Source organism: Erpetoichthys calabaricus, chromosome 2 (assembly GCF_900747795.2).
Source record: "Erpetoichthys calabaricus chromosome 2, fErpCal1.3, whole genome shotgun sequence".
NCBI lineage: Eukaryota > Metazoa > Chordata > Cladistia > Polypteriformes > Polypteridae > Erpetoichthys > Erpetoichthys calabaricus.
In genome coordinates, this window is record NC_041395.2 from 131,752,268 (window position 1) to 131,775,837 (window position 23,570).

At 36.0% G+C, this 23,570-nt stretch overlaps 1 protein-coding gene across 1 annotated transcript; it reads left to right on the forward strand.

The window, feature by feature from the left end:
- Positions 1-6,343: 6,343 nt before the first annotated feature.
- Positions 6,344-12,929, forward strand: LOC114645386 (extracellular calcium-sensing receptor-like). The gene is made up of 6 exons (XM_028793245.2): positions 6,344-6,548; positions 7,203-7,497; positions 7,814-8,620; positions 8,853-9,080; positions 11,053-11,176; positions 11,855-12,929. Exons 1-6 carry the CDS (start codon positions 6,352-6,354, stop codon positions 12,760-12,762), a joined length of 2,559 nt encoding a protein of 852 aa, XP_028649078.2. The 5' UTR covers positions 6,344-6,351; the 3' UTR covers positions 12,763-12,929.
- The last annotated feature ends 10,641 nt before the right edge of the window (positions 12,930-23,570 follow it).

Sequence of the window (23,570 nt, forward strand, 5' to 3'; positions counted from 1 at the left end):
CGGACCTCGCAGTTCAGAAAGAGTTTCATTCCAAGAACTCTAAACGCACTCAATCAGTCCATCAGCTGCTCCTTGTAGAAGTGTTTGGACTTATAAGTACAATTACCTCACTGTAAACTTGCACTACAATTATAATATTGCACAACCTGAGCCACTTTATAAAGCGTGTATTTACATATGATGACAATATCATTTTTAAGATGAAATGCAGCAAAATATGTTTATTATATTATACAGATAAAAGCTCTGTATGCTTCAATGGGACAGGCGTGAACAATAGAATAATTAAACAAGTACTACGAAGATATTTCAGTGTTCCTTAAAAGTTTTGAAGAATCTGCGTTATAAGCTTACAGATGGCTTCACGTCTATTACAGAGCTGATTGTGTGGTGATCGGTTACTTGGAGAAAGAAAAGGAAGGACAGGAATTGGAGGTTAGTACCTTTGAAAGAGACAATACTGCAGGGGCAGTCTTAGGCATGTGCAATCTGTGCACGTGCACAGGGCCGCCAAATCCCTGGGGCTGCCACGCCAATATATATTGAATAGAAAACAGAAAGAGCAATTAACGACATAGCTAAAAGCGCAGTGGCAAATTTCAGCAAAAGTTAAACACTTGTGTCATGAGCACGCAACGGACGTGGCCATCCGCCTTGCATAAGATACCATATTGATATTGACGGGCGAAGGGACCACCGATTCTTTCTCTGCCCAGGGCCGCCACGAGCCTAGAGCTACCCCTGAGTACTGCTGCTTTAAATTATTTCATCGAAGGTTGCGCACAATCACTGCGCCACCGTGTTCCCATGTTTAATAACGTGCTTTAACTCCTATCATCATGAAAATTATATCACGTATACATCTCAGTATTTTAGTTATTCAGAGAGCTGCAATATCACGAATGTAATGGATTCTATGTCCTGTCGGAGGAAGAGAAAGCCGGTTTAAGAAGCACGTAGTGATTCGCACACATAGAGCACATAGAAGAACACATACAAAACAAAGCATTTAACGTGCTACTTTAATTACGATGTGATTTGAGAAACTGGTTAAACGATTTTAAGATGAAGTTTATGATGTTCTACTTTAATGACAAAATAAACTACGTAATTAAAGTGGAAATTTCAAGATTGAAGTTGACATTTCCTGCTTTTTCCCCACTGTGTGCCTTTTTTTTCTCTGTACCCTAATAAGATTTCATATGACACTCAGATGGTGGGCTACGTCTCTCCTTTTCACGATGACTTTGATATCTGACAACTTCTTTTTTATTTCGGGCACTGTGCGACTTTGTGAACTTGAGCTTTCGAGTTTCTCCGACACGCTATGTCAGTCGATTAGCTTCTTTTTGTTGTTTATATCACTGTTTAAACCAATAGTACGTTTTTCCTTGCCTCCACTTGGTATTCGCTGAAATTCTTCCATTTTCCCTCTTGCTTTTCCCATTGTCTTTTCACAGAACACTGAGCTTAAGGGCTATTTATATTGCTTTGCATATTCAAAGAGGCATAATTCTGCGAGGAGTTGGGGCGGGACAGCAGGCGTGTGCACGAGCGTTACTTTTCACGCTGATCAGGATTTATGTAGCGGAAGAACATGGAAGTTTGCGTACGCACAGATTCCTGCATCTGGATTTTTCTGTGCGTAAGCACCAAGGTTATTATAGTTTTGCCTTTTTATATTAGTTTTTATTTCTATATTTCTTCCGACATTACTTGGAAATTCAGTGTAGTTTTAGTTTTCCTTCATCGTGTACTTTTAGTTTTAGTTTAGTTTTTATTTCACAAAGACATTTCTATTTTATTTTTATATATATTAGTTTCAGTTTTAGCTTTAGTAATTATGGCATGGAGTTAGTTTTGTGTCACAATCAGACAGAACTATACACTTAACAGATTTGAATACGAGTTTAATGTTAGTGGAAGCTTACTACACTGCCTGGTTTACTATCTGGTTTTGTTTTTTGTCTGATAAAAACAAGCATAATCAAAACTAGATACTGAATATGAATAATTTTACACAATTGTATAATTTTTAAAATATTTTCTCATGAAAATCACAGGGGCTTAGGAAGAACAGGGCTCTTAGACTTGAATGAGTGTGCAGAACCCACGTAGCTGTATTGAGGGAAACAAAGAAGAACAAGCATGTAGTGTGAAGGTTAGAGGTGGTGAGTCATGAATAGCCTACCATAAGAACAGTAAACCCATAATGAGCAGAACAAGAGTAAGAAATAGGAATACAGACAAGCATAAAACAACAGAGACAGCGTCTGAGATTAAGAACAACATATACATTATCTAAACCTGTTTATCCAGAGCAGGATCACAGGAAACCTGGAGCCTACCACAGCAGGTTTGAATGTATGGCAGGAAAACTCCCTGGTACATATCATACAATATGTATGATATGGCTGATGTTAAGAACAAAAAGAATATGATATTTCAACTATCTATTTTGAGAGAGTGTGAAGAACATTGAAAAAAGGGAGACACATATTTTAAAATATAATTCTGCTAATGGTTTACTTTCAAAATATCGGTATTTTGAGTTGTGAATATGAACTAAAAAAGATAAATTAATAAATATAAAATAAATACAAAAACCTATTAGTATGTCTAGTTTTTCATCACTTGTCAGACTTTCTACCTTTAATTGTTTGTAATGCTTCATTGTTAAACGATGTTTTTAAAGCAAAAGTGGTTGGTCAGCAACAATATGCTGATCTTGTATGATGACCTAGTCAGTCTCTCGATCAGTGCCATTTTATTTTCAAAAATCGGGAGTGGTCTCCCCTCGACTTTCTTGTATACTCAGATATGGATATTTGAGGAGTAAACCGCAAGACAATGATTATATTTTTATATTCTGTACATTAAGGAACCATCACCAACAAATCAAATTAATAATATATTAATAATAATAATAATAATTCTTTGCATTGAACAATTATTATAAAAGTAATGTTGAATAAATCGGACTCTGCAGCTGCATAAATAAAAAAATTTAAAAAATCATATGTGTTCAGGTAAAGTAACACTTCCGGGTGATGGATTTGGCCCAAAAGTTAATACAGATCTACAATTGTGGTGTAACAACCACATGCCGAATTTCATCCATCTATCTAGTTGTGTTTTTGAGTTATCGTGTTTACACAAACATACACATGCACACACACACACACACACACGTGCACACACACTCACAATTCCAAAAAACTGTATTTTTGGACTCTGGGAGGTCTATAACGTCAAGATTCATCAAAATGTCGAGGTCGAATTTTTTCATGATTACTATACTTTCTCTATACTTCGTATATGAGAAAGTAAAAACAATTTCTCCTGTGCGAAGTGGCAGGTGAATTGCTGTCAACAAAAAGCAGTCACCTGAGAAATAAACTGAAACGTCACTCACTCGTGATTTTTCTGTCCATATGGTAAAGTTTTTATTGACCAGCACATTCTGATTTCAGCCATTTGAATTACATATTGATATAAAACAAGCACAAAGAAAGGCGGCACGCAAATCGCATTCTATTTCATACGCTTTACGCACCCGCACTCAGCTTGCTCTGTCTCCGCAAATGCTGTGTGAACAGCCGCCCTCTGTCACCAGCCACCATCCACTGGATGAATATGGGCGGAGACGGCTCGTGGTGGATGACTTTCTGTTTTAGAGTTAAAACTTACAAGGGTTAAAAACTAATGGTAAAAATATTCATTCAAAAATGAAAACTAAAAATATTTTAGTAAATTATTATTTTATTTCAGTTAGTCTTTCCATCTACTTTAATAATTTTGTTTAGTTTTAGTTTTTCATTTTGGTTTTGTTAATTATTTTATTTCAGTTTACGAAAATGTTTTTTTAATAATAGTTTCTGTTTTGATTTTAGTTTTCGTTAACTATAATAACCTTCGTAAGCACATTTCGGCTTTTGTGCTTACGTCATGTTATAGTGCAAATTCTACACACGGCGTTATGCATGAAACCCCTGGTCTTCATGAATAACTTCTTGGAAAACAGAGTAAAGTTTTTTGTTCTGCAAATGGTTTTGAAAGTAGATACATAGAAATAAGGCAGCACAAATGGTGCCACCTGAGCTAATAAAGATGTAAAGTAACATAAATTTTTTAATGTCATGGAGGAAAATTGAAAAAAAATGCACCAATGTAGAGAATTTACAAAACAAGAGTCATGGTCCTTTATTGTGTGTGCTCATCATGTTTTAATGTGTATAATTTACAAAGATTAAACAAGTGAATGCAGACACTTTAATACAGGGGCAGCACAGTGGCAGCACAGTGGCATAGTGGTTGTTCTGCTGCTTCACAGTAAGGAGACTGAAATTTGTGACCTGGGTCCTCCCTGTGTGGATTTTGCATGTTCTCCCCATGTCTGCAGGGGTTTCCTCCCACAGTCCAAAGACATGCAGGTTAGGTGGATTAGCAACACTAAATTGACTCTAATGTGAGGTTGGGATATGTGTCTGTGTTCACCCTGTGATGGACTGGCACCCTGTCCAGGTTTTGATCCTGCCTTGCCCCCTATGCTAGCTGGGATAGGCTTCAGCACCTCTGTGACCCTGTTCAGGACCATTCTGTTTTACACACCCAAACTCACTAAGACTTGATCAATATACAGTAGATTTGTTCACCTAATATGCCTATTGTTGGAATGTGTGAGAATTTGGGAAAACCTACAGGAAACCTACATGAAAACAAGAAGTTTCTCAAATATTGTAAGGTGGTTAGGAGTAGAGAACAAATAGAAAAAAATAGCTTTGTGTAACAAGTATAACATTCAACACAAGGATGTTACTATACTGTACTCAGTGTTGACATTTTCATCAACAACTGCCTTTAGTGATGCATTGCTGTGTGGCATTCTAAATTACTCAGGTAAGGAAAGGATTTACTGTAATATGTAAGTGTATTTAAAATAAAAAAAATCAACTAATGAACTTCATGTGCTTTTTTTACTTTTTTTTTGTAACCTAATCAGTTAACTTTTTTAGTGACTATATATTTGAGTTAAGAACATTTAGCACTTGACCTGTCATTTATGTATAAATACCAACTCACAATTTTCATTGTAGACCATTATTGCCAATTATGTCAATATTTGTTTTATATTTTTTTTTTCTATTATCTACCTCAAATTCTTGATAACGGTATTCTGGAGACATGTCTTGACAATAAAAGTGGATTCACTGCGAACATTTTTCAAGTTACTGACTAGCAATCAATGTTGTGATTGTATTTGTTTGCAATTGTCTGGCAAGCTCATTATCAGCTTTTCTTAATGCAAATTAAAATAGCAGGCAAAAAGTGAAAAAATATTTTTTTACTTCTTTTTAATCGGAAGTTGCCTTGTTGTATTCAACATATCAATACTGAGCACTTCAAACAATATCTCCAGTCATATGAAATGATGTCACGCAGACTGGTACTAACTCAAATGGCCTTGGGTTCAAAACAGCATTAACTTGAGAATAATAAAGCAATGAAAAAATACTGTGTACATTGACATTTTGAGTGTTGGTAAATCTATATGGACTTGTTATTGAATGATTGAACTCTAAAGATTTTTTTTTTCATTTTATTGAATTTATTAAAAGCAAGTAACATCCCATACAATCAAGTTTCTAAAGATTCTACGATGAAGGTCGAGCTAAGGATGTTTGACTTTTATTATAAATCCTTCAGTCTATCCATTAAAATAACTAAAAATTGAACAACATATCTTAAGTGCAGACTCCATGGTCTAATATATATTTATGGAAAACATATCTGAAATATAGAATTTTGGTAAAATATTCAAAGACATGAAAATAAACTGATCAAACTGGACTCTGTTGAGTCTGCAAATAATCTGTTCCTTCTGACGGTAAGGATTGAATCTCTTAATGTACTTCTTCATTCTCATCAAGACCTTAAAGTGAATTAATAGGTTAGAAAATTAGTGCATATAATTTTACATACGTATATGTAGATTACCGTGTGATTACATTAAAATTAGGGTTTAACAAATGTTACTAAAAGAATGTTAATATTAATGAAGATATAATATTTCAAAATGTTTTTAAAAAATGTCAATGTCAGAAAGCTTTCTAGCTTCTAAAAATAACTTCTTGCTTCTTACTTCAGAAGCAGAGAGACACTTGAGTGCACTCCTCCTGTTCCTTAATGTGAAGCAGATCACAGAGGTGTATTTTACCTTGGAGAATTGATGCACTTGTACAAAGTGCATATTGACATTGTTTTTATTAAGCCACGTCATCCACATCAGTTTATTTAACCAGCAGCAGAAAACAGCTTTACACAGTATGTACTATAAAAAATAAACCTGAAATGCTACAAACTGCATTGATGTTATTTGCTATTTTAATAAGGGCAGAGGAGCCTACCTGTCGTCTGCTAGCAAGCCCAGCAATGCCTGTTTTCACAAAGGAAGGAGACATTATAATCGGAGGGATATTTGTTTTTCATGGTCTTGAAAACACCAAGAATGCATTTAAAGATGTTCCTGTACTACCTAAGTGTAAAGGGTAAGAAGGCATATTAAAAAGTAATTACAGGGTGTTGCAGATTAACACAAGAGAATTAATAAGTGTCAGATTTATAAAAGTAAAAAAAATACATACTGGGTTTAATGCAGCAAAAAAAATGTAAATGATTATGCACAAAAATGTACATTTTTGCTGAAATAGCATGTATACAGTACTATTTATAAATTACAGCATTGCCTTATAACATTTTTGATTCAGTTTATTTTCATTCTTTATATTTTTAATAGAAAATTAATGGTGATTTTTTTTCTGTACCTATAAAAAATTGGTCACATAAAAATAAGATATTTAATATTAAGATTTTCTACTAGTGGTTTAAAAAACCTTTATGTTTCATTGAAAATTAATTATTGACATGTACTGCACACAGTGGTATTGTATAATGTGAAAAATGCATTTAACTAAAATCATTTGTTGCAAATTTGACTTGAACTAAACCTGACTTTGTGGTATTTTAGTGCCAGCAATGATAAACATGGTTGTTTTACTGTGCCTGCAATTCTGAGGTTTTCATTGAGTATATTTAATAATGATAAAGTGTATTGACTTTAGTGAATAAGATGTTTCACATATAACACATATTTTTACATTTTGTTGACAGCGTATAAAGACTGTTTTTTTTTTTTTGGTAAGTTTAAATTTTAGGGAATTCCAGCTTGCTAAAGCTATGATCTTTGCTGTAGAAGAAATTAACAACAGTTCAGATATACTACCTGGAGTTTCTGTTGGCTACAGAATATATGATGCTTGTACTTCAATTCAACTGGGTATAAGAGCTGCAATGGCTTTAATGAACGCTCCTGATGAAGACATGTTCTCTGACACTTCTTGCAAGAAATCCTCAAATGTTCATGCTATCATAGGGATGTCAGGTTCTTCACACACCATTGGAGTTGCCAGAGTAATTCGGTCCTTTCACATACCATTGGTAAGAAAATGAAATAGTGCTGCATTGATATCCATTTACAGACTAGATTACTTCTTTATCTACTGTAATTTTTTTCATTTTCTTAAAATAAGTGGAACATATATAACAATTTATTTTGTATATATTGTTAAAATGCCTTAAATAAATATTTTAAGAAGTGTACTGCTCTACACACTGTAAATATTCACACTAAAAGTATGTGTATTTGTTTTTCCTGACTTATTCGCGTTGGATATTTTTTTAATTGAAAGGTAAAAGCACAGAAAGAAAATAACATAACATCTTAATATTTTCCAACATGTTTTCATTTCTGTAGATAAGCTATGTTGCGACCTGTGCTTGTCTTAGTAACAAACAGGAGTACCCAACTTTCTTCAGGACAATACCAAGTGACTATCACCAAAGCCGAGCCCTAGCACAGCTTGTGAAGCACTTTGGGTGGACTTGGATTGGGACAGTGAGAAGTGACAACGATTATGGTAACCTAGGAATGGCTACCTTTATACAAGCTGTTCAGCAGGAAGGGATATGTATTGAATATACAGAGGCTGTGTACATTAGTTACCCAAGAGAAAAAATTATAAAAACTGCACGTGTTATAAAAGAATCATCTTCTAAGGTGATTGTAGCTTTTCTTTCTTTATTGGATATGGACATACTATTGAAAGAACTGACTTTGCAGAATGTTACAGGTTTACAATGGATTGGAAGTGAAGGGTGGATTTCAGCAAGAACCTTTGCAACTGAAGAGGTCTATCAGATTCTTGGTGGTGCAATTGGGTTTGCCATTACAGACTCCTTGATACCTGGATTAAAAGACTATATGCTAAATGTAAACCCATCTGACACTCCTGGCAATGCTTTGATAAATGAGTTTTGGGAAACTCTTTTCAGCTGCTCAATGAATTCAAATACCAATGCATCAAAATGTACGGGTTTGGAAAATGTAAGAGAAATGAAAAACGAGTATACTGATGTGACTGAACTAAGAATTCCTAGTAATGTTTATAAGGCTGTATATGCTGTAGCATATTCATTGCATAGTCTTTTGAAATGCAAACAGGAACAAGTAGCTGTAGGCAACAAAACCTGTGAAAATGAATTACCAGTAGAGCCATGGCAGGTATGACATTTTGATTTTTGCACTAAACTCGCTGTGTTCTAGCTTATAACTGGTGCTATTAGCATAGGCATCCGCTCCTCTGTGAGTGAGTGTGTGTAAATATAATATATACTGTATATCTAACCCCTTATATTTATATCCTAATTATCTCCATTGTTATATTATTGTTAAATATAAAAGATGTATTTCATATATAAAACGTATATCTTACATTGCTTGTATTTGGTTTTAGGTGGTTCAGCAGTTAAAGAATGTTAATTTCACAACCATCTATGGAGAAAATATTTATTTTGATAGAAATGGTGATCCAGCAGCAAAATATGACTTAGTGAACTGGCAAATGAATAATCTGGGGACTGTAAAATTTGTTAAAATTGGTATTTATGATGCATCTTTACCTGATGGGCACCAGTTTATAATGAATAATATTAGCATTGCGTGGGCAGGAAACAGGACATGGGTAAGAATGCTTGGTACTCTTTTTACAAGTGCTGCATGACTGTTCACTTATCAAATTCTGTTTTTGTTTTGTGGTGGAGATGAAAACCATAAGTAAAAGAAAAATATGAATCAATAGACTTATTAGCGTATATACTGTAGTGTAATTCTGAGTGTATGCAGTAACAGTACCTTATAAAGACAAGTTTCTAAATCTCTGTTAGAAGTCTAAATATTACATACAGTAGATTATATGCAAAAATAGACTATATTTGAATATACATTTATCATTATCAGGATCACTTATCAGTACTGAAGTTGCACTAACCAGAGAGCACTCAGCAAATGAGGTCTGAAAAAATAATTCAGTTACTTAATTAATGGATTGACTAATAAATTAACAATAAACCAATCAAGGAATACTGTATATGGTATATAGAATATGGAAGCTTGGTAGTCTTCTAAAGATACAGTGTATAATGTTTTTAATTCTTTATTAATTTCTACACTCAATTTCACACTCTAAAGAGACATAAAGATAATATATTTTGTTTACAGAGACATCTTGAAATTCACATTCAAAAGTGGTGAATTAGCAAACTCATATATCTTAAAAAGAGAAACATTCTGTGTGATTACTGTTTCATATTTACCAAAAGACAGGTCATCTTATATATTTTTTATATTTTTCTGTTTTATTTGTCCAATAACTGCTACTAACGGCTAAAAGGATCTGAAATGCAAGTTAGCTAAATACCAGGAGAAACACTCGCCATGTGCAAACAGCACTGCTGGTATACCAGCTTGCTTCTCCTGTCGCTTGATGTCAGTTAACTGTAATAGTTTTTAAAAAAAGTCATCTATGTAGTAGAAAAGAAATTATATTAAGCATTGCTCCATAAACATAGAGTGAACAAATATATACTCAGTATTTACGTTACACTAAAAACCTCCTGGCTGCATTATCTGCACATTGTAATAATGCAATATTTATAAAATGTGTTATCTGCAAAACTTCGGACCTGTTCTCCATCATAGCCCAAAGCAGCCAACAATTTTACCTTGAGACTTTAACAGAAATTTTAAATCTCTACTGGTACTTTTTTCAAAGCTGTTTTGTTTAAGAAATCTGAACAACAATTGGTCACAGACCCTCCACCACCAACAACTAACAATCGCTCATCAATTGATTAATTTTTTCATCACTTGAATTGGAATTTGCTGTCTGTGAAGGTTATTGAGCCAACACAAATCTATTTGAGCTACATCAAAAGTCCTGTTTAAAAGCATGTATTTACTGTTGCATGCCACTGCAAAAATGTGATAACTGACTGTTTGATGAAGTAACTAATAAAATGTTAAATGCTCCAAGTTTCAAATCAGTTAATTAAGTCCCAGAATGAACCTGATTGTTACTCCATGTCTACATTTCCTAACTTGTTAAATTTTTATTAACATTTTGGCATAATAAAAAAAATTCTACATTTTTCATGTATGTTTTGTGTTTTAGCTATGAAAAAATGCCATATCTTGTACAAAGAGGATTTACTATATATGTCAAATATAATTTTAAATTGACACATTCAATGGGACACATGCAAATATTAGATTATCCTACTCTCTTTTAACTTATTGTTATGTGCAATTTTAGAGTTATGATAAATGACCCATAAATACATCATATCTGCTTCTGCACCTAGGCTGGAAACAACTGTCAACAGTAAAACTGCACTGCAAAGAGATTATGAGAGCAAAATCAAATTATATACTACCACAATAAATATACATTCATTAACTACTGAGCTCACATTTTACATTGTGTACTATAGTTAGTTAATCCCTGAAGTAAAATATAATTAAGTAATTGAAGTCATTAAATGTAAATTTGGCAGCTGGTAAGAAGGTCATTAGAAACTATTTCAGACTGTCTAGTAAATACTACATACTAGTGAGTGCTTAATTTGTTTTCTAACACTAAATAATTAATTTTTAAGATTCCCAGATCAGTCTGCAGTGATGACTGCCTGCCAGGCACACGAAAAGCTGTTCAAAAGGGAAAACCCATTTGCTGTTTTGACTGTGTTCCATGTGCTGAAGGAGAATTTAGCAATGTAACAAGTAGGTTTTGTAAAGTAAAAGTTAGAAGTTGTCTAATGGTTTAACAGTTTAGATTTTAAGATTTACTTAACTTAAATTACCGAAAAAAATACAAGAAAAATAATGTTCACTATAAGTATATACACTAAGAAAAGTAAGCAAATATAAATAGCAGTTGTATTGAATTGAATAACAAAAGGATTTGTATTGGTTGAATGATTTATACACAGAGAGACTGTTATAAACCTGTAACATGTCCTCCAAAGGACTCTTGTGCAAGAACATGAACTACACTCTTTCTACTTTCAAGGCCTTAAAAAATCTCAAATATCTCCTTGACACTGGGCATTGTAATTTGTGTGCCTTCTGGCTGTCTCCTCCTGAATCAAACTCTGATTCCTCGTTACCTTTGGTCATCTTGCGTTTCTGGACATGTTTGGCAATACCAGTTTTGATTGATGGAGAAAGCCTTGTTGAAAATGCTAACCTGCCCATTCCCCCAGAAATGATAAAATAGAAACATATGGGAAAAGTAGTGGGTTAAAATAGTGAAAAATAAACTGATCACAAGTATCCTTACCTAATGAATCGCCCTTTAAATATTCAAAACCAGTAGGAATATTTCTTTTTCTTTTAGTATTGGAGGGTTTTGCTTATTCCATAACATGTATTTTCTTTTCATTTTTTATTCTCCTACAGATTCCATTGATTGTATGAGCTGTCCATTGGATTACAATTCAAATGAACAGAAAGATCATTGTGTATTAAAAGTAATAGAATTTTTGTCATTTGGTGAAATCATGGGTATAATTCTGGTCACATGCTCCCTATTTGGTGTCACACTCACTGCCCTTGTAGCCTCTATTTTTTTCTATTACAAGGAAACCCCTGTTGTTAAAGCTAACAACTCTGAACTAAGTTTTCTTCTTCTACTTTCATTAATGCTGTGCTTCAGTTGCTCCCTCACTTTCATTGGTGAGCCCTCTCAATGGTCCTGCACCATTCGTCACACAACCTTTGGCATCACTTTTGTTCTTTGTATTTCTTGTATTCTGGCAAAAACCATTGTGGTACTAATGGCTTTTAGGGCAACACTTCCAGGAAATAACATTATGAAATGGTTTGGGCCAACTCAACAGCGGTTAAGTGTTTTAGCCTTTACCCTCATCCAGGTTTTGATCTGTGCATTATGGCTGATAATTTCACCACCATTTCCACACAAAAATATGGTGTTATACAAAGAGAAAATTATCTTTGAATGTGATTTGGGCTCACCCACAGCCTTTTATGCAGTTTTAGGATATATTGGCTTTCTCTCTGCCATGTGTTTTAGTTTGGCATTTTTGGCTCGGAAATTACCTGACAACTTTAATGAAGCAAAATTCATCACATTTAGTATGCTTTTGTTTTGTGCTGTCTGGATCTCTTTTATCCCAGCGTACATCAGTTCCCCAGGAAAGTATACTGTGGCAGTAGAAATCTTTGCTATTTTAACTTCAAGCTTTGGTTTGCTACTCTGTATTTTTGCTCCAAAATGCTATATAATTCTTTTAAAACCAGAAGAAAACACAAAGAAACACTTAATGGGAAAGGCATTGACAAATTAGTGTGAAATATGGTAAATCCTCATGTCTGGCAGAAAATGCACCATTACTGTAACCTAGGCCATCTCACTAAAAGAATAAAATTTACCTTTTTCAAAACTTGCTGCTGCACCTTCCTCTTGAATGTATGAATAACATAAAATAATATATAAGAAATATACATGATAAATGTTATAAACAAGAAGAATCTACAGTATTCTATTAGTAATTATTGCTAAGGTTTACCATTAGTTCATCAGTTAATATTTATGAAGCTGTTTACACAAATTTAGAGTTGTGAAGGGCAATAGGCCCTCCATCACTAGACACACATACACACAAGCCATTTTAAAATCACTAATTAACCAAACCTACACATTTCTTTTGGTGTGGGAGAAAACCAGAATACCTGGAGGAAAGCCCATAGAGACATGATGAGAATAAACAAACTTACACCAACAATGACCAAGTCTGGAATTTAAATCCTGGGAAATAGATCTCAGAGACAGCAATACTTCTTAATGTACTTACATTACACATCTTCATCTAGATCATCCATACACTTTTAAAGACTGCCATGGTTTCCATGTCTTTATTATAAGACTCTGTAGCTTCTTCAAGATGAACAAATGTAAATAAATGCTTCCTGGTGTCTATCCATAACGTGAGTTTGATTTTTTTTGTCCTTGACTCTGCACATTCCACTACTTAGTGTATAGAATTTTTTGGATTAACTAAAATTTTTGTAGATCTGGGATTGGTACTTATATAGCCTTCTCTGTTCAAGACTGAAGAGGATAAATTCTCTGCCTGCTACTGCAGGCACATCATTAGAGCAGATGCATCACCATGGGTTTGAAAAACAAAACTATTAGAGAATCCATACATTCATCTGCCTAACCATTCATTTTATCATCTTGCTCATTCCATTTAGCCTGCTGGGGCAAGGAGTTTTTGGCAGCTTTGGGCACAAGATAGGAGCTGAATCTGCATAGGTCACTACTATATAGTAGAGTTTATTGAGAATATGCATTTGAAAAATATGTTTTTGCTTGTTTTAAATAGAGCACAGGGCATTGAAAAAATATAAATGAATTTAGTTTAATAAATGTTTAACTTGTAAAAACAGCTGACACATAGTAACAATGGCAGAATAATACCACTTGAATGATATAATATTAAAAAATAAACATCAGCTCCACTGTTTAGTAATGCATGGAGATGTGGAACCCGATCTGATGTATTGATCATGAGCAGTTATTTATATATTATGTACTAATATTGCATACAGTATGTTTTAGAAGCAAAATATATTTAAATATATTTAAAATTAAATAATACAAACAAAACAATTTATATTGATTTAGTGTTAAAGTCATTATTAATAGAAAGAATGTGTTACTCTTCTTTGTGTTTGTGATCACTGTTGTTTTAATAAATGCCATACATTTCAGATAGCTTAATATGAAATAAATAAAACATGAACATAAGGTTTAATTTTGTCAAAATTCTATATTACATATAGCACTTGTTAAAATGATTCACCTTGCTGCCATTACAGCACCCAAATGAAATCTGATATTATGATAATATATAAGTGCTCTATTTGCAGAGAATGATGAAGGAGATAAATGAAAGGGACAACCAGAATAATTGTCATGAGAACAAGGAAATATACAATTGATATTTTAATCATATAGGGATGTAAGAATTAACCATAATGGAACTTCATTAAAATCTGGTGGAAAGCTATAAGTTAAACATAGAAAGTAACCAGGCATGTAAACTGGCATCCCTATAGCTTTTAGGAAAAGGACACCATGCTAAATAAACTGATGTTGATTAAGAATGATTATTCTGTATTCATATTATTTACAGAAATTGTCAGAACAACTGATTTTTTTTATAAAAGTAGCTCTATGTAAGGTGTCAATATAAGAGGAAGTAATACCAGTAACACCTCAAAATGATGATGAGGATTTTTATATCAAAGGTCTAAACAACCGCCATAACATGTATACATATATATATATATACAACATATAACACCTTTCAATACAGAGAATAATTCAAGGTGCTTTACAAATGGTAGCAAGTCAAAACAAAAAAAGACATAATCAAATAAACAATTATTCTATGGGTTAGATGGTAGGTGGGGAAAGGGAAAAAAATCTCCAGTTCAGAAAATACATTTCTGGGGTTTTGTGAACAAAAACCCACCCAGGTCCCACTGGGCATTTTATAATAAATATAAGATACAAAAATGAATAAAGGAGAGAGTCAGCCTGTGCAGGCATCATCAAGAATAGGACCTCAGTGTTGTCTGCTATGCAAGACAGCGAAAGTAGATTAGATGGGAGTATGGTATTATATGCCAAAAAATATATTCAGGCTTAAAAGATCAACATCTTCTACTCAAAGAAGAAAACATGTCAGAGTCACCATGGATCTGGTTAGTAAGAAATAAAGTTTAGATATTCTAGAGATTTAGTGATTGAAATTTGCTCCAGACCATTAAATTATTATAGCTCATACAAGAGCATATTATTTAACCAAATAAGGCTTATGTGCTATTAAGAGGATGTGGTGATCATGACAGTTTTTAAATTTGGAAACACAGATTACAAACCACTTTTGAAAATACAGAAGGAAAAATTAAATTAATGCTTGACTGAACTTACTGTTACAGTGGAACAAAGAATAATGTCTGTATATAGTAAACCTTATCTTTTGTAATGATCATACACACACAGGAAGATGTATTCCTGCTACACCCGTGTCTGCTTGGTTAGCTGGAGTGTAACCAGTTCGGGACATCCATTCCCTGATGTTATGCCCCTTTTCCCAGAACATATCCTGATGGTGGGGCAGTGAAAATGGATGTCTCCCTGACGGCCCCTACAGCTTTCCTCAGGAGTTATTCACTCCCCAATCTTTGTCACTCCTCCTCAGCCACAAACAAAAACTTGCCTTCTCTGCTTCTTCCAACAATTCCCTGGTTGCATTCTGCAGGCTGCCTCCCCGTAAACACAAGGCCTTGAACAGTTATGTTGTTGATAGGCCCACAGATCCTTTGGTTTACACCTCAACCAGGGAGAGCTTCATACACCATCTGCGCTCTGTGACCAGGTCTGAGTATTCTATTCTCTTTCTCTTATGTGCCTCCTCTATCCCTTATACCCATGGCACTGTGAGCTCAACAAGAAGCACATATTTTACAGTTGTAGCCCACAGTATCATGTCTAGCTGCAGTGTGGTGCTACAGGTCTCCAATGGGTAATGGAGCTGCCTGCCCATGTCCACTTCCATCTTCCACTCCACTGCTGTAGCCAGATGTTTTGGTACTGGCTTTCTGCTACAGCTATCCATGGACTCTCACTCCCTCTGAAAAGAGATTTGCTGGTTTGCTACTGGGATCTCATGGCTGCCTTCGGGCTGTCCTTCCTTCACCTTCACCTTCCTTCACCACGTTTGCCAGCTTCTTGAGCACCTGGACATGCTGCTATCTGAAACAACTTTGTGCCAGTGAGATTTTATAGCCAGACAGTATATACTGTACTAAAGGGTGGTATTGCTGGTCTTGCATAGGTCACAGGCTTGCTCTATGCCAAATCACTGCTGGAGATACAGGGGGCTTTGCAGTGTGAAGAAGGTAGCTCTGATAAGGAAACTGAGCTGAGCCTGTGGCAGCTTCCATAAGTACTGCTCAGTTTACCCTTGGCTCACAATTCAATCCTACGTCACCTACTTTTCCTGTTGAACTTGTGCTACTGGTTTCACACTTTAATCCTCATGCTCTTCCCTGGTCATCTCTGTGATGATGAAGTTCTTCTTCCTTTTCTTTCTGGCCTTTGATCATAGACTGAGTGGATCACCCCATCCACCCCACCCCATCCTGCCTGCCCTGTATTAACCCTGCTCATTACCTCCTGGTTCTAAAACCTGGACACTGCCCTGTCTCCTCTGCAGCTCCCTACTCAGGCATTCATGCTCTTCATTGCCGTATCAGAGGAGTCGCTCAGCTTCATCACTAGCCTTACATTCTTTTGCCTGTACTTGAGGGTGATAGATTTCAGGAGTAGTTTTGTACAACTTGTACGGAGTTCCATTTGGCCCTGTAGCAGATGAACTTGCTAAATTACTAAGTTTGGGGAGAAACATGTCAAGCAGAGTTGATGGCTCTGCAGGCTTGGGCAAGTATCCTGATGACTCCAATGGATTTTTCCTTGCAGAGTCACTGAATTTACCATGGATCATATTATGCAGCTGTTTCTTCGGTGACTTCAAGTGTTCCAGTAGCTTTCTGCTTGTGGAGCCCACACACATATCTGAATGGGATCCTGAAAAAATATGCTCTCTTTATCTTTCCTTTTCCTCGATCACTGAATGTGCTCAGCTCTCCTTAGATTTGCCATCCTTCCTCTTAACTCATCCCATTTCAGGCTACCCTGGTTATCTCCAAAACTTGCAGAACTGTTTTCACATTGCCACCAGGTCATCGATCTCCTTCTCCCGCGTCCCCTTAGCTAGTTTTACTGACTTTTTACCATCAGATTATTCATTTTGAAACTCTCCTCGTCTGACTCGTCATGGTGGGAGCATTGCCACTGTTTTCAAAAGTATGTTCTTGTGTCAAAGCCTTACAAAGGGTCCGTTTAGTAGCTTTGAACTGCAACTTTTCGAAGTGTGCAGCTCCCCTTCTAGCTTTTCCTGCTAGTCACCTCCCAAAACCTGCCACTGCATTCTTCAGAATCTCAATGAAACGTTTAACTTGGCTTCCACTGATAAAGGCAGAGTAAGAGAAACTTAAAAAATGATTCTATCAGCAACATCAATCACAGAATGGATGAATTTCAAATTACCTTTAAAATTACAGAAATGTACACTAAAACAAAGATTTATAATTTAGAGAAAGCAGATTTTTGAGGATGAGGAAACAACTAGATAATACTTAAAAGGAAAAATAAAAATAGTGCATTTATAAATAACATGGTATTACTTTTGAGATATTTTAATAATGTGAAAAGACTAAATAAAGCAGGGGCACCCAACTCCGGTCCTGGCCCCAGTAGCGTGCAGTTTTTCATTCTAACTTAATTAGTGCACTGTTTTTGCCGCTAATTAACTTCTTTTAAATTAATTTTAATTGACTAGTTTTTAAGATTTGTTCCCCTGAATTTCTTCATCGTTCCTCTGAATTGCTTCATTTCTTTCCTTAAATGGCTCCCAAATAGAAATAAAATGTGAAGTGAGTGAGCCAACAGAATACCATCTAGGTCAGGGTCTCAAATTCCAACCAATTTCACTCCATCCAGTTGCTTAATTAGGCGCCAAGTCTTGTTGTTAATTAAACTTGTTCTCTAATTCCATGGCTTGTTGCTGCTCTCATTTTGCAATAGCATACATTTCCAAAATTGTTGATTTTCTCATTTCTAAGAGCACTGTTAAAAAGTTTTGGAGACCTGAGCAGATCAACATTCCTGAGACCTTCACCTTTCTTTATTTTCAGGTATTGCATGATTGACAAAGTTTGCAGGAAATGTTTCAGTTCATTTTATATATCATTATTGTTTGGCTGCTAATTAAGGAAAAAGAAACAATTAAGGGGTCTAAGTCTTCAAGACATAGGGGGTATTTTCAGTACGTCGCTTAAATCATCCGAGATCAGATGCCTCATCTTTGATGAGTTAATGTCAGTGAAACTCATCCGGGATAAATCGATTTTTCAAACGCAGCGGTGTAGTAGATTAGTCTAGCTGGATATAATCATCCGAGATGAATGCGCGTGCCCGCGCTGATTGAAAAGCCCATATATATTGAGTCTAGAAAACATGATCAGCAAGTCTTTGATAGGCTGTAACAAAATGACGAAAGAACGGGAGCATTTTTTTTTTCACACAAGCGGAGCAGGACCTTTTATTCGAAGGACATGAAGAATTTCAAGATTTAATATGCACAAGGGTAACACTGCAATAGCAGAAAAACCAGAAAAGACCGCTGGCAAAAAGTGGCTGACAAATTAAACGCTAAGTAGTGTGCATTGTACTTACTGAATGCAGCGTTTCATTTCCTATGTGTCAGATTAATTATTATTTAATATGTCATAATTCCAAATCAAACGTGAGCACAAGGAGAACATGGGAACAGGTTAAAGTGAAGTAAAAGAATATACTTCAAACTGGTAAATATTGGTATATATAACTATTTAAAGAATTGTTGACATAAATAATCATATATAATATAAGAAACACTAATTTTTAAAGCTAATAAGAAGGCAGACAAGCAAAAAACAGGTGGAGGTCCACAAAGAGTTGGCTAACCAGCAAAATGCCCATCGCCCTGTTTCTGAGGGCATTCCAGGGGGAAGCTCCTCCCCAGAACCAGTGGCAGGATGCAGTGGTCACTTCATTTCTGGTAAAGGATGGTCATTGCATATATTTGTCCTCAATGTGTGCCATAGGTATGTTCCATATAGCCCTCTTTTTTGTTGGGTCAGTTGCAGGGAATGTCATATCCCTAGAACTTGTGTCTGACCTACGAGATATTGACGAAGGTCAAATACTTGATGAAGACACTGTGTCTGATTATTCATCAGGAGGAGAGGTACATTTTCCAAATAATGTTTGATCAAACTCCACTGTGATCAGTCCAATGTGCCCCAATCACATTTGGAAATCCTGGGTAATGAGAATGTTAGGCTGATTGTGAGATTCTTTATGGAACTGTGGGTGTTTTAGCCTGTGTATTACCTACCTGCAATGACATGAAACACCTCTTTTATTGTCTGCACACGCAGGTGTCCAGGAAACACTATGAAAACCCGAGGGAAATATTTCAGAGTCAAACAGACTTTATGAATTGCCTGGCAAACTGCACTTTTAGTTAGATTTTCCGCATCGCCTACAGTATATAAAAAAGTGCCACTTGTAAAAAACCTCAAAGCAATGCATACTGTCTGTGTGGTTGTGAGAGCTCGACTTCGCCTAGTTTGACTACTAATATAAGGTGGTAATAAATCTTTGAGGTACAATATTCCCCTTCGGCTAAAGCGGTATGTTTCGAAAAGAATTTCCTCCAGAAGCAATAAAGGATCTTGCTGATCGCGCAAACTCCTCTCTATATGAAATTCTCATCTTATAATTTGCGCACCGATATCAATTGGTCGCTCATTCATGAACGGCGAAGCCATGACTGAATGAATTCCACGCACGGACACCGATTACGTGTGTGAGCTAATCCTTGTTTACGTAGAACAAACCTGCTCCGAGCAGGTTTGAGGATTAGGATGTGTTGTTATGACAACACTTCCAGCAAGAGTTTTGAAAAACCAACAGATCCAGGATCATGCCAAATCGTCAACAATTACATCCGGCTAAAAACGAGTAATCCACATACGAAAAATACCCCCCTGGTCAAATAAAATTAATTCAAAAGAAGTTAATTAGCAGCAAAAATGTGTCACTAATTAAGAAAAGGGTTAGAATTAAAACCTGCAGCCACTGGGGCCCTCCAGGACCGGAGCTGGGGATGCCTGGACTAAAGAAATGGCTAAATTAATTAAGAAATATGTTGTTAAAAGTACAAGACCAAAAAAAATAATTGTATAAAAATGTAAATAGTGCCAAACATGCATACCTAAGGGAATACTAGAAACTTCATTCTGGGTGAAACCCCAAGAGGGGTTGATGTCACTGCTGTTGGGTCTTCCTTCTGGCTTTATACAATAACAAGAAAGAAAATCCAATAGTAGGGCACTGAGTTTACATTGGAGCTTAGAAAATTAGTATTGTTATTTCATGTTTTGCTGATTTCTGAATATTCTTGACTGTTTACTGAATTCTGAATTTGGGTTATTTTAGAATTTGTGGTTCTTTTAGACAAACCTTTTTTTGTTCTTTTGAACATTTTGTCTTATTTTCCCCCCTTTCCAGTATTTCTATTTTTGTTATTAAATCCTTATTTTATAAAGATTATATTCTGTGATAGTCTTCACAAGGCAGAGATTTCACAGTGTTTGTCCCTTGTAAATTATTTTTGTTAAGTTTGGTACTTTAGTGCCTATTTTTAAAAGCCAGATTTCCATTGTTGGGCTTGCTTAGGCTGAAGCCTGCAGGTTATAGTTGGTGGGCTACCTGATTTTGGGTGAGCCTCTTTCAAGTAGACAAGTGAAGGTTCTGACATGTTGTATCGCAGTGATGAAGATGGTGCGACTGGTGTGGCTGGCCGTCTGATCGTCCCGCTAATCTACGTTTTATCTTTGTTTTTTTGTATTAGTTATTCCAACGACCACTGCCCTACGATCGTGAATCTTTACTTAACATATTTTTTTCCTGGTGTTTACCTGTATCAGTGAGCTGAATGCCTCTCGGAGACGCAATCGCACCCGCCACCGACGTGATGTTAAAGAATTCGACTCTAGTCCCAGAGCTTGGTTTCCCGATGCCTGCGAGTTGCCTACGACCCATCTTCTCCTGCACAGGAATCCATCCCTGGTTCATGGGCACTGGACACCGGATTTAATTTCTCCATTTCAAGGTGGCATCACTTTTCCTCGGTGTGCTCTCGGGAAGTAAACGCTGCTAATCTTCGCATGCTCACCCGTGCTCATCCTGCAGCGAGCTCTTCTACTTCTACTTCTCTGGATATTGTACCACCACACCTCTTAGTGGAAGCCTTTGATGTTTTGGGCACATCTTTACTAGCCGTTATCAATGATTTTATTAGTGCGGGGGTTATGCCTTCATTTTTTAAACATGCTGCAGTTCGTCCCTGTCTAAAAAAGGCAGAATTAGTTCCTGGAGTTTTAGCCAATTTTCGCCCGATTTCCCAATTGCCATTTCTGGCTAAAATATTAGAAAGAATTATTTGTAATCAATTGGTTGATCACCTTAACTCCAATAATTTAATTTGAGATCTACCAATCTGGCTTTAGGCGTTATCATGGTGTTGAGATGGTCCTCCTTAAAGTATTCAATGACATCTCAATTATTACTGACTCAGGTGGAGCTGCGGTCCTTGTCCTCCTGGACCTGACTGCTGCCTTTGACACTATTGACCACAAGATATTGCTGTTGTGGCTTGAACATCTTGTTGGGCTTAAAGGGGCTGCTCTTAACTGGTTCAGGTCATATCTAACTGGTAGACACTTTTCAGTGACTTTAAATTACTCTTTTTCGTCTACTGCTCCTCTTAAATGTGGTGTTCCTCAGGGATCCATTTTGGGTCCTATCTTATTCTCTATATACCTTCACCCTATTGGAGCTATTTTAAGGAAATTTAACATTGCTTTTCACTGCTATGCTGATGATACATAGGTTTATATTCCCATCTGCAGCTCTGCAATAAATCAACTACACAACTGTCTTTCTGAACTAAGATCCTGGATGGCTAATAATTTTCTTGATCTGAAGCAAAATAAAATTGAGGTGCTTATAGTGGGTCCATCAGCTAAAGCCCAAATTGGTCTTGGACTTCTCGGCTCTTTCTCTGTCTTTTGCAGACCTCAAGTCCACAATCTAGGTGTTATCTTTGACAGTAATCTCTCTTTTGAGAAACAAGTTAATTCTGTAGTCAAGAGTTGCTTTTTCCAGCTTTGTCTATTAGGTAAAATCAAGCCTTTTTTATCTTCTAGGGATCTTGAGAAATCTACTCATGCTTTTATCTTTTCTCGCCTTGATTACTGCAATTTACTGTATTCTGGGATTAGCAAATCCCTGATACACAGGTTACAGTTGGTCCAGAATGCTGCCGCTCGCTTTCTTGTTGGGGCAAGAAAGTATGACTCTGTTTCTCCAATATTAGCTCCTTTATACTGGCTGCCTGTCAGTTTTCGAATTGATTTTAAAATCTTGTTGCTAGTTTTTAAATCTTTACATGGGCTTGCTCCTGCCTGTTTATCCGAATTATGTGTTTTACACCAGCCATCCAGAGTGCTTAGATCTTCTGGTCAGTTGTCTCTTGTTGTCCCTCGTACTAAGTGTAAAACCAAGGGGAACAGGGCTTTTGCAGCTGCTGCTCCTTGCCCGTGGAACTCTTTACCTCATCACATAATGGAGTCATCTACAATTGAACTGTTTAAAACAACATTAAAGACTCATTTCTATTCACTTGCATTCCGTGACCTTCAGTAATACTGATGGTTTCCTCATTGTGATTAGGTAACATTACTTCTATTTATTATTTATTTTATTTATGTTCATTTATTTTATTTCTATTTATGTTATTCATGTTAATTGTATGTTTTTCTTTAATTCTATTATTGTAGAGAAAAGCCAAGCAAAATGACACCTTTTATTGGCTAACTAAAAAGATTACAATATGCAAGCTTTCGAGGCAACTCAGGCCCCTTCTTCAGGCAATCTTTTATTTAAAAAAAATTGAATTAGTAGAGTAGAATGTAAAGAGGGGCTGGAGGTTGCTACTTAAGCCTGAAGCCTACAAAAAACTTGCACTCCCAGGCCACCTTAAACTCCTTCGCACCTCTCCATTAGCGTCTTTTGTTTTGTAAATGTGTTGATCAGCACAAGCAGCAAGCAGCCTGCTATCCCATCCCCCCACGACCGCAGCTCAACTCAGACAAAAAGTTCTCCCAGCTCAAGTCTTGTTTATCTGGGTGTAAGCCCTGTAAGCAAACAGTAGTAACATAAAGCGTCCAGTTCAGAACTGAAAAAAAGAGAACACTAAACATAATCTCTCCGCCTAGCTGGATCTGGCAACAGGGTGTCATCAACATCTCAGGCTATGTTTTCATTGGCAAGGCAACGTGGGAAGAATTTTCTGGAGTGACAAATCCACCCTTGTATTGATGCTGCATCAATATGGTCATAGGTTTC

Bases quoted from the DNA above. Each gene is read 5' to 3' on its own strand.
- LOC114645386 (XM_028793245.2), top strand. From the start codon at position 6,352: ATGCTACAAACTGCATTGATGTTATTTGCTATTTTAATAAGGGCAGAG. The intron at 7,498-7,813 runs GTAAGAAAATGA...TCATTTCTGTAG, and splicing joins GGTCCTTTCACATACCATTG to ATAAGCTATGTTGCGACCTG. The intron at 8,621-8,852 runs GTATGACATTTT...ATTTGGTTTTAG, and splicing joins TACCAGTAGAGCCATGGCAG to GTGGTTCAGCAGTTAAAGAA.